The sequence below is a fragment of the Mus caroli genome, chromosome 17, assembly GCF_900094665.2.
Source record: "Mus caroli chromosome 17, CAROLI_EIJ_v1.1, whole genome shotgun sequence".
Classification (NCBI taxonomy): Eukaryota; Metazoa; Chordata; class Mammalia; order Rodentia; family Muridae; genus Mus; species Mus caroli.
In genome coordinates, this window is record NC_034586.1 from 7,911,164 (window position 1) to 7,923,433 (window position 12,270).

The 12,270-nt window shown below is 45.9% G+C and overlaps 1 protein-coding gene across 7 annotated transcripts in view; it reads right to left on the bottom strand.

The window, feature by feature from the left end:
- Pde10a (phosphodiesterase 10A) overlaps positions 1-12,270 on the bottom strand; it is a 446,975-nt gene that overhangs the window by 11,961 nt on the left and 422,744 nt on the right. For all 7 annotated transcript variants that reach the window (XM_029471090.1, XM_021186162.2, XM_021186161.2 and 4 more), the window contains 4 exons: positions 11,900-12,050; positions 9,017-9,172; positions 6,890-7,062; positions 1,687-1,798 (listed from right to left, as the gene is read on the bottom strand). In XM_029471090.1, coding sequence (XP_029326950.1) covers positions 1,687-1,798; positions 6,890-7,062; positions 9,017-9,172; positions 11,900-12,050 — 592 coding nt within the window. The remainder of the gene's footprint in view (positions 1-1,686; positions 1,799-6,889; positions 7,063-9,016; positions 9,173-11,899; positions 12,051-12,270) is intronic.

Consider the following 12,270-nt stretch of genomic DNA (forward strand, 5'->3'; position numbering starts at 1 on the left):
AAAAAAAAAAAAAACAACAAAAAAAAATCTGTGCCCTAAAACTTGGCCTGGAGTACCTAGGTCCTCAAGGCTCACTTCTTCAGCTCCTTGCTCTAAAGACAGTAACTGGCAGATCTCACTGCTTTCTTCTCTATCCAAATCAGTGAAACCTACCAAGTTCCCTGCTCACGATGATGTCATACATCCCATAAGGGGACAAGTTTCTAGGTGAGGAAATTAAGCATATGCTTAGAGCAAGAACGATGCTGAAAAGGAAACCCAGTGATATGGGACAAGAGAGGGACAGAGAGGCACCTAATGAGTAGCTTCAGGGATGGTGGGGGACAGAGACAGGCTATGGTAGCAGAGTGAGGGCACATGAATTCCATGCTTATGGTGGAGGATTTGACATAAGATGCTGACTGGCCAGGGCTACAGTGCTCCGGGACCACATGACCCAAGGCTGCCAGAGTCATCACTCTTATTTACTTCTAAAAGGCATAGGTGAGGAATTCAGGGGTAGGGCAGGTAGAGTGGGATGCAGCGGCATGGTGAGAAGGAGACACTAGACTTTAGGGGTTGAATCAACTGACAGGACCTGGATGGATATATGCATGGTTCCTCCCAGAGAGGACAAAGGTCCTGGAGGCTTCCTGCCATGCTTGGAGCTTTAATCACTGTGGAGCCTGCAGGGAAGGAACCTATCCTATGTGCCTGTCACATCCCTGTTCACAGCTTAGAATTTAAACACTGTAGGTCAAGTATGATCTGCACAGTATAAAACTGTGTGACACAATGGTCCAGTTTTCCCTGGTAGTGTTCACTGAACATGTTGTAGCTCACACAAACACTCAGACTGACTGTGGCAGTGAAGGCTTAGCACCCTTGACATGAGGGTATATCATTTTCACTAACGGAGCAAGACACGTTCTGTTACACAGTAAAACAAAGTGTGTGTGTGTGTGCGTGTGCGCACGCTCTAGAGCAGTGGTCCTTAGCCTTCCCAGTGCTGCGACCCTTTAATACAGATCCCTATGCTGTGGTAACCCCAGACCATACAATTATTTTCGTTTGCTACTTCATAACCATTAATCTTGCTGCTGTTATGAGCTGGGATATAAATATCTCTGTTTTCTGGTGATCTTCAGCGACCCCAACGAAAGGGCTGTTTAAGCCCCAAAGGGGTCGCGACCCACAGGTTGAGAACTGCTGCTCTAAGGCTGGCCCCTTAAAGAAGACAGAAACTGAGCTGGTCCGTGAGCACGGGGACACTGTCTTCTGCCAGAGGCAAAGAAAGATGACTCTATTTTCTCACCAGTGGCAGATGCAGCCCAGGGCTTCAGAGCCTGCCATGTCCTGTGCACATCTGGTATGATACCCAGGAGCGGATCTCCAGGGGGCAAAGGTCAGCTATCAAATAAGGAGAGTTGCTGTAGCAAAGCTGAGTGAGCATGGTGCTAAATGCTTTCAGTGGGGATCGGAGATCTTCCCCTCAGTCAGGTAGGCTTAGCAGAGTTCTCACTGCATGGCAACATAATAGCTGAATGTGTTGCAATGTGTGATTAACCACCTTTTTTTCCCAAAGTGACCCTTGGCATGACCAATTAAGGTGTCAGGTAGGCTGACTGGCCACGTGCTTCTTTTCTACTGTGATACATTGGCCATTTCTTGGTAATGTCTAAGTTAACACAAGAATCTAGGACTTACCTCAGCCCAGAATTCTGCATATATATCATTCGCTGTCAATTTTGTAACTGGCCATAGTTTGGTCACAGAGCAAAGATCGCAGGCAGTCATCATCAAGCCGATGACGCGGTCTCTAGAAGACAATACAAAACTGGTGAATGCAGGATTGGCACTTTTCCCAGGAACCCACAGCAGGGGGCGGGGGGGGGGGGCGGACACGCAGGTATCTCCTGGAGNGGGGGGGGGGGGCGGACACGCAGGTATCTCCTGGAGTACAGTCTGCCTGTGTGTTACTTGCTACGACAGAGAAAACATTAAGAAGCAAAAACATATAGTCTCGCAGGCAGGGCAGCAACATGGAATTAAAGCAACATGACATCAGGACTTTCTGCTGCAAGCCTTACAGGAGTGTGCTGTGCTGCTGGTGCAGAGGTATCCCTGTTTGAGCCAACACAGCAGGTGGCATTCTGTCACCTTCCAAATTGCCTGGCGCTTTTCAGAGCTGTGGGTCAAGCATTCATTTCGGAGACCTCTGCAAGTTTAGTGTCTCCTGAAGAGAAAACCTGCACGGTACTGTCTCCCTCTATCCACAAAGTCTGAGATGTACCAAAAAAAAAAAAAAAGTTTAATTCCTCCAAGGGAGAAGTGGTGTGACCAGGTCGCAATGACCAGGTCGCAAGAGGGCTTGGGTGTGTGATGAGCTTGCTCACACATGGAGTGGGACAGGCCACGATCCTCCAAGGCTATGCTGTTCAGCAAGAGCATGTTCAAACTCAGATTCTGCCAAAGAAACGAGTTTTCCACTTAGCTTCTTGGCATCTAGAGCAATGCACTCACTGTGTGTCTGGCCTGCTCTCTGTATAAGTACAGAAAAAAAAAATTTTTTTCTCTTAAAGAAAAATGATGGCTTAATAATTCAAAGAAACATATTGCCTTAAAAATTCAAAGAAGCATATTGTCTTGACTGGATTTTTCTCTCAAGTGATCCTTGAGCTAGTGAAATGAAGTAAGGAATTTTAATAGCCTGGTTTCACCTAGAGGAAACTGCGTATATTATAAAGACCAGGTGTTCTCAGAGATCCAGAACTGCTGTGTAACAGGCTAGACAGGGTAGTCATTTCCAGCTTGCATGTACTTAGTTATTCTGAAGGAAACAGGGCTACCAATAGATTTCTCATTACAGACACAGCCTGGGTCAACAGAGACAGTCTGGTCTTTCGGGATCATCTGTCAAGGTCACACGGGGCTCTTTCTTCCTCCTCACAACAGGATCTGGATCAGCACATCACAAAGAGCCATTTGGCATCAGCCTGTTTCCTTTCCTTCATCCACTAACCTCCACAGTCTGGCTTTTGGAAAGAGAACACCCCAAAGGCTCATTACACCTGCTACAGGTTGGGGTGAATAACTGAGACATTCACCAGTGTGTGGCTACCTATCACCCTAAACAGATGGAGTCCCAAGACCCAAATAGCTTAAAGTGACCGGGGAAATACGCACTTGTCTGAATCAATTAGTTTTCAGCTTAAAAAGAAAGTCATTTCTGAACTTGGCCTTCTAAAGAAATATGTAACTCATTTCCTTCCTCAATTGGTAAATTCACTAAACAGAAATAGAACATGAAAAGTAGCATTATATTTACAAATAATTATTTCATATAATTGAAGTATGGCAGTCTCATTCAATATATTATCACTGAACATTTTTGTGTTAAATAGTATGATATGGTTTAATTCCCCCCCACACACACACACAAAAAAAAACCCTTCTCATTTCAGATCTATAAAAGTATTGTTAATAACACTGGGTTTTATAAAATGTGCACGACTTTTCTACTGGAAATGACTTCACACGTAACAGTGCGGATATAAGGCTCAGCCATAGCAGGGAAGTGTTACTTTTCAGAGTTTGCTGTCAACATTATTTCGATAACACAAAATAAAGTTGTTATCCTTCTGCTCATAAGAAAGTCAACAGCCTGGAAACTTGGCATGAATCCTTATTAAGTAAAATTACTGTTTTCAGTGTCAATTATAAATCAGTTAGATGGTCATGATCACTCCGAAGTGCCAGAATAGATACTTTATTCTATTTGTGAGTGGAATTAGACTTCAACCCTGCATGCATTCTAAGGAGCAGCTGTGAGAGAGTCCACTTCTTGCTGTAAGCACTCTCAGAATGACCTCATGATGACCTGGCTTTCACTGCAAAGCCCAGAGTGAAAGCTGAAAGAGATGCAGAAGTTAGCATATTCACAGTCTCTTGGTAACATCAGACACTTTGGCTCCGTTCATTTACTCTAACAATTCCAATTCCTGCATAATGAGATAAACTCTGCGCTCCTGGAAATTTCTAGTAGGGAAAAGCAAGTAAGGGATATAAAGCAAGCCACAAAACAGAACTCAACATTAGAAAGTCACGTGATACTTTTGCGAAATGGCACTCTACTTTTCTTTCAAGCAAATAATTAAATGTAAACAGCTCAACTAAAATGCCAGTGTGGATATTTGTAACTTGGAAAATCTACACCAGACTACCCTTTTGCTTTTGAAGCATTCATGGTGAAGGATCCCGGGCCTGCCTGCAATGTTCTGTAACTCACTTTGAAGTGGCATAGTGAATCAGAAAAAGACAAACAATGGGGGAAAACACTGTAGTTTTTAGTCTAAGCAGCAATGGCGCACATCTGATCTAATCACTTTTCTGTCAGCCTTAAGATTTGCACAGGAAACATTCAGAAAACAAAGTTACTAAGTGACAGTTTCCTACAGGATTTCTAAACAAACAACTACATAAATGCCAGGTAAAGATTTCCTTACAAGTATGTAAGATGAGTTACAGAATAATGATAAAGGACAAGACAGAGGGACTGTGCAGGGGGTCAGTTAGTTATATAAATACTTAAGGAGACCTCCCAGGCTGCAAAACTCTTAATCAATTCAACTCCGTGGGGAAATTTAATTAGTCATTAAGTGATACTGATTTAATGCATCAAGAAGAAACAGGAATGGAATTCCATTAATATAAGAGTTAATATAACTATATTATATTCTATTAATATAAGAGTTTATAGTTGCCAGGAAGTGGTGGCTCACACCTTTAATCCCAGCGCTTAGGAGAGGCAGGCACATTTCTACAGAGTGAGTTCCAGGACAGCCAGGGCTATACAGAGAAACTCTGTCTTGGAAAAAAAAAAAACAAAAACAAAAAAACCAACCAAACAAAAAAAGTTTGGAGTCATGTATAAAAATTGAACTATAAACTACACACAAAAAAATGTATAAAGTATTTGCATTGCTGTAGGACTCAAAAACAAGTACAGGATGCGGCTTCATGAACTGAAGTCTCTCTGCTCTCCATAGAGAGTCTGGGGCTACAGTGTCACTTGCTAATTGAGAAGTTTAATATCCTTGGCAGAAAGATAGGCTAGAAGATGAATTGTTAAGAACAAAAGTTCAACAGTAAGCAAGCATTGTGCACAGGCAACAAAGCAGTCAGCAAGTGTCAGAGGCCTCGTGCAGCAGACAAAAGTGCACGGAGCAGTCTTGCTCTCATGTTCCCGGAGGGGTCAGTTCCTAGGGTATTGTTAAAACTTAATATATGCATATGTCTAGCAATATAGGCCATATATATTAAAATTTTTTATTCCATATGTATGAGTGCTTCATCTGCATGTATGTCTGTGCACCATGTGCATTTCTGGTACCTGCAGAGGCCAGAAGAAAATATCAGGTCCCCTGGTTGCAAGCTGCCATGTAAGTGCTGGGAACAAAAGTTAGGTCCTCTGCAAAAGCAGCCACTGAGCCACCTCTCCAGCTCTATGCTATGTACTTTCACGGATCTATAGGGAAGACTGCATGATCAAAATGTACTGCATCATTGCTAATAGTGAAAAAAGTCTAGAAACCATCACTGCCAATCTGGAGAAGGCTTCTAGACCTTTCCAGTGTGCGACATTGTGTTCTAGATTTTATTTTTTAAAAAATGAATTCCTCTGGTATGAGCACATTTGAAGGAAATGGCACACAGCTTTGTGTACCCTCCTGGCACTCTGTGTACACCTCTAGAATAACAAAATATGGTATCATAGCAAGCAGACGGCATCTGGGTGCAGAATCCAGAGTATCCCTCTCTTGCCTCTGCATATCTCTTCACGCTGCAGTTTGTTAAGACAAATAGGCATTACCTTTAAAACTTTTAACTAACACAACTTGGTCGCAGCTAATTTGCACCACCGACACAGGGGCCCATATACATTAAACATGAAAAATAACTCTTTAATTTGATGTCTAAATTTTAGCAACGTAAATTATTGTGACTATTTGGTAAAAATAACTGGATACATCTAAATAAAAGTAAAAGCGTGGGTTTCTGAAACGAAGCGTACTTCATGAGGGTTGAAAATCCCTCTTGTAGGTGCCACAAAGAGAGTGTAAACACACACCTGTTGCTACACGAGGTCTGAATCGCAAGAGCCGTGCACACCATGCCCTGAGGTGACTGAAGCACACTGCCTCTGTCAACTTCAGGGGGCAGAGCAGGAGGAGCTAGAGGCACCAACGGCCCAAAGCAGACTCATTTAGTCCAGAGTGGGCCTTGCTGTGTGTGAAAGTAAACTGGCCTCTATTGTCCTTCAGGAAGATGGCTCCACACACTGTGTAAGCTTCAAACCTTGCAGAATGTGGACACGCCCTGGTGTAGAGGGAAGCTGCTCACACAGCTGCCGCTGTGTACCCACATCTTTCTGAGGATGCTATTTACTCCCGAGAGGTCTATGAATTCGCTTTGCCTCTGGGCACCTCAGTGACTGTCTCCTAAGAACCCAAGAGCAGATACTATCCTCGAGAAATATTAAGATCAGATCAGGGTGGATCCCAACTGGGATCTGGAGACTGGGATTGACCCACAAAGTGGCTGTCCATGCACCGGAGGATAAAGATGGCCTCACTGTGGAGAGGCTGGCCAGACAGAGATAATCATAGCAGTGACAGCTCTGCCAGCCACCTGAGGACCAATCACCAACCAGGGGAGTGGCTCACAACACACCGGACATGAATCTGAATCCACCACGCACACCACCCTTGGGAGAAAAGGTAGAACCAGCACCGAAACGCACGCAAGCAGAGCACAGCCTTCCAGTTCCCTCTACTGAGCATGCGCACACTCCGAGTTACAACTCTTAATTGCCGCGTTGGGCTCTTGTCCTTTGCCGAGTCATTCTTACCGATGAGACTGGTTGTGGAGGTTCAGCGACCCTGTCTGGTACATCTCCTCCAACTGCTTCCTGTTCCCAAAGTATAGGGCGAGGTCAGTGGCGATAATGGCTTTGCGGATGATCTCCAGCACCTGCTCGTACTCGCTGGAGCTCAGGGTGGAGAAGATATTGTGCCCTTCCAGCTGCAGAGAGACCAGAGGACCACCACAATAGCACCCACACTCAGGTTTCAAGGCATCTCCAGCTATTTAAAACGTTGTGGATAGCAATGCCGAGTGCCACCCTAATGACAAACTCAGGGAAACGGGGACTGCTTCATTGCAATGATGGAGCTACCGCTTATGTGGGCCATTTTACCCAGAGGATACCACTTGCTACCACAAAACCCAAGTGGCGTTGTTACTCTACCTTATTTTTGTGTGTTTTTATGGTGATGGGGCTGATGGTATGAACTTGTGGCACTGCCTGCGGGGTTTTCTTAGGCCAGTTAACTTCAGTAAGCTTCATACACTACCGAAACACACGCTTAGAAAGGTGTCTCTAGCCTCAAACACGTCAGGTCACACTGTGAATAGTAACCTCCCTTCCTGTAGCTCAGGAGAAGCGGGCACATTAGACACAGTGCAGCAATATCCAATTGAAAGAGAAAAATCTCCAGGGGCAAGAAAGCAGCCCAAGGGGCATCAGCACAGAGGAACGGGGATAACTAATGGGGTACAAGGCTGTGCCTCCAAGCTATGTGGGGTACCATGGAATAGTATTACCAGAGAAGGAATGCCCCACATTGAGCCAGAAACACAGGAGACCCTTGCTTCAGCAGAGGGCAGAGTTTGGGGTTTATAGGTGGGTAGTAGACACTGTGGCCCCACAGTAGGCAGAAGCCATTCACAAAAGACTTGAGCATCAAATGGAAGCCAGGAGACTAGAAAAGGGGCTGTTTGTGGGAGGATATATTCATGGAAGGTGAAGGTGGGAGAACAGACTACAGGTTAAACAAAAGTGAAGAGGCAGATGGAGGGTCTGTGCTGAGGGCACAAAGGCTTAAGCTTGGAGGGGCCCAGAAGTGTGAGGATAGACTAAAGTTAAGTATGGTGGTTTGAAGCCACCCATGGGCTCATAGGAAGTGGCAATACTGGGAGATGTGACCCTGTTGGAGTAGGTGGCCTAGTTAGAGGAAGTGTGTCACTAGGGATGGGCTTTGGGGATTCAGAAGCCAGCTCTGTCTCCCTGTCTCTCCTTCTGTTTCTGTCTCTGTCTTTCTCTGTCTCTCTGTGCCCCCCTCTCCCTCCCTCCCCCCTTCTCTCTCTGCCTGCAGCTCCACATGTAGAACTCTCCGTTCCTCTAGCACCATGTCTGCCTGCCGTGTTTCCTGACTTGATGACAGTGGACTCAACCTCTGAACCTGTAAGCCAGCCCCAATTAAAGGCTCGCCTTTATAAGAATCACACTGGTCACAGAGCCTCTCCGCAGCAGTAGACCGGTGGCTAAGACATAAGAAAAAGTCATATGGAAAACTACTATTTAACAATACAATTAAAAATATAACCGGGGGAATGAAAGTAGAGTGGGGAGGGAAAATCAGAGGGGGAGTGGGAAGCCTGGGGTGTGGAGGGTGTGTGTGTGGGGGGGCAGCCTAGGATGTGGGGGATGAGGGAGAACGGAGAGGAAGGTAATAGGTGGGTTAGCCTAAACTTTATGGAAACTGAATAATTAGTAAGCTAACTTTAAAATATGAAACTTTTAACAAGAGTTCTGCATGGGTGGACAGTGCCTCTTCCAGAAGCCATGGGCTATTAACAAAACCACATCGCCAGATGTGGGACAGCTTCCCTACCAATTATTTTGGTCAGGGTGACCTCAGAGGTCTCTAAAACGACTGCCAACGCTATTAGTCACCCACATGACTAGCCCAGTGAAGACCCTGTCACTGAAGACACCAAGAAAAAATCATGTCGGATCCTAAAACCTGCTCAGCATTGTGGTTGTAAACCTCAGACGGCACAGTAGACTTCAGCTGCTGCCTGCAGAGTAAGCTGTGGAGCTCTTTCTCCCTTCTCTCCTCTCAGAGCAGTACCGCCCCATAGGAATCTTCTCCAGCCAGGGGCAGGAGCATGTGCAGAAGCTGGGCAGGCTCACCTGAAGGATGGACACCGTCTGGGAGAAGTGGTGTTGCTCCATGGTGGAAGTGGAGTACAGCGCCGCCAGGGGGTGGTCGAACTTCTGCAGGTAGCTGTTACTGAAGCCCCTGTGGTCCAGGTCGTGGCACAGACACGCAATTAGCAGGCCTTTGCGCTTGGAGAGAGGAGAGCATGGAGATGTGGTTACAACCTGGTAAGGCATCACCTGGAGACTCACAGCTTACAATCACACCACAGTCTCTTGTGCCATGGATATATCCAAACTCTTATGAATCATTGAAATTAGAACCTTTTTTTTGTGGACAAGCTCAGCTGTTCATGCAGCGGACAGCTTGGATTTTTCTAGTTCTAACAAAGTTATTGCTATTCTCGGCCAATACACACAATACACAAATACAGGACACGTGAAAAGAGCATGCTGCTCTGGGATAAGGAAAATTCCATGAAGCCCAAGAGAATCTACCCTGTAATAAAGAGATCAGTCTAGGCCAGACACCAAAGGGGACTTGTGAGAAGAAGACTGAATGCAACATGGTGTTTGGGAGGGTTGTGGTAGAAGAGCAGGAATGAGCTAGGTCATCAGTGTGCTGGAGACCTAGGGCAGGACCCAGGGTCCTCACTCAGACCTCATATTCCAAATGACAAGGGGTGGCATGAAGGGACTCTGGGACCTCAGCGTCTGCAGCTAACTGGCAGTTTTGGGAAACTGTCTGGCGATGTGTAAGGAGTTCACTGGGAAGGTGTTGAGACACCACTGAGAAGGTTTACAAAAATTGAGGAAAGGCAACAGAGGTGAGGCAAGGCAACAGAGGTGAGGGCCGGATGGTAAAGGAGATAAATGTAAGAGGCGGGAATAAAGTCTGGATCTAGGCCCTCCAGTGGGCTCTCCTGACCGGCTGTGCAAAGCAAGGTGAGAAAGGCCAAGCATGGAGCCAGCAGCAGCTGTGGGAAATCCTACAGGTGACTCAAGGGAGAGGATGGTCAGGGTCCAGCAAGGGAGGGCTGTGAAAGTCTGAAGTGGTGGGCAAGGTGGAAACTGAATAAGCAGCTGTTAGCAGCTCAAACTAGCCTTGAGTGGAAGAAGAGAAGTGCCAGAGTTCACCAAGGCTCTGTAAGAAAGGAGAAAAGCACAAGCCTGAGCCACTGGGACTCCAACTTTAAGGAGACTGAGGAGAGAGAGTTAACACAAAGGTTCCCCAAAGCAAGCCAAGGAAAGAGCTGTGGAGAGCTGTGAACTGCACAAAAGGGGTCACACAGAAAAAAGGAAAATGTCGCAAGGCTCCCCAAGTAGAATAGAAGACAAATTCCGATAGAATAGAAAACTATTCATGTGAGCAAGAAGTGCATATTTCATTTGAATCTTTTGAAGGAAATAGTAAACAATATAGCTAGATTCTGCTACAGCTAAAGATTATTTTAGGAAACGAATCAGAAAACAAAAAAAGAAAAANCCCAACACTATAGTTTGCTCCTTCGCATGCCTCTCTGTGTGACTGTAGTATATGTGCATAGGAGTGTGCGTGGGGGTATGTGATAAGGGCGTATCAGATGGGGGATACACACACTTGTGTTCACATACTGGTTGGTGTGCCCATGTGAAGGCCTGGGATGGACCCTGGATGCCCTGCCTTGCTACTTTCTGATTTATTCCTTTAATGCATATCGCTCACTGGAGCTAGACTGCTGGCCAGAAAGCCCTATAGATCCTCCTGTCTCTGTCTCCCCACAGTGTTGGGGTTAAACTGTGCATGACCACACCCAGCGTATATGGGTGCTGAGATCTGGATTCAGGCCCCTAGGACTTGTCTAGTAAAAACTCTCACCTGCTGAGCCACCTTTCCAGCCCCACTTGCTTTTTACTTTGTCTGAGGTGGTAATTTTTTTTCCACTTCTGGAACCCACCTTCCATGAATTCTGTTCTAACTATGAACTTCGTCTGTCAGGGTGGCAAGGGGTCCGAGAAGACCTACTTTGAATGTGAGCTTATGTTAGAGGTGACGGTGGCTAATCTTGGTAGGCAGAAAAGTGATATTTTCAAGGAGAAAATATCAGTTTGTGGTGTTGGTGGCCCTACAAGGCTGGGAGCTCAGAGGGCCGAGCTTAGGTCTGGTTCCTAGTGGGCTCGGCATCACTGATGCGTAGACACTAGTTCCCTGCACTCAGTACTTGGCTGGGAGCACGCTGTGCTGGCTGAATGGACAAGAAGGCACCAACCCTTGTGACTCTGAGATTGCAAAATCTTCCAGCTTGGCATCAGCTCTGAGGATTTTGTGCCTGGGAAGATAACTGTGTACCTTAAGGCCTGTTCCCTTGTTCTGGAGGAGACCAAAAGGCACTAATGTCTTAATGGTACTGACAACTCAGTGTTCGCAAATCATCCAGATACATCTACATTCTTCAGGGCATATGGACAACAAGGGAAAAAACAATCATCCGAGCCAGGCAGTGGTGGCCCACGCCTGGAATCCTAGCACTAGGGAGGCAGAGGCAGGTGGAACTATAAGTCACAGGCCAACATAGACTACAAGGTGAGTTTCAAAACAGCCAGGTTTACACACAAAAACCCTGTCTTGAAAAACCAAAAAGAAAGAAAAAGAAATAAAGAAGAAAAATTTACCTCGTTAAATACACACAGGACCTGTCAGCTTTAATAAGGAAGAAAGGTCAAACACCACACACACACACACACACACACACACACAAACACACACACACTTCCTTCCTTTTGGGGGTATTTGGGTACAGGTGAAATTTCTAGATCAACATTTCCAATAAAGTATGATATGTGTCTGAGTACTAGTGCTAAATCCATGTAATGAATGCATTTTGACAGGGGCATTGCAGCACTGAGGTTGGCTGGTAGGAAGATATGCACACATACCTCGAGGTCTGTGAAGAGGCCATTGTTGTTTTGAAGTATGGCATACATGCAGTGTGCCACCGTGACTGCATGCTTCCAGTTGTGGTAAGGAACCCGCCGATAGTTCTTCTTCACAGACATGATAAAACGGCACAATTTTTCAAGTTCAAAACTGTGTGGAGAAGAGACTGTATGACAAGGCCAGCATAGCAGCATGCATTTCAGGAGAGCATCTAACTGAGGTGTTTACTGTCTGTTCCCTCACACACCTGTGGGCTCCCTCACACACCTGTGGATTCCCTCACACACCTGTGAGTTCCATCACACACCTGTGGACTCCCTCACACACCTGTGAGTTCCATCACACACCTGTGGACTCCCTCACACACCTG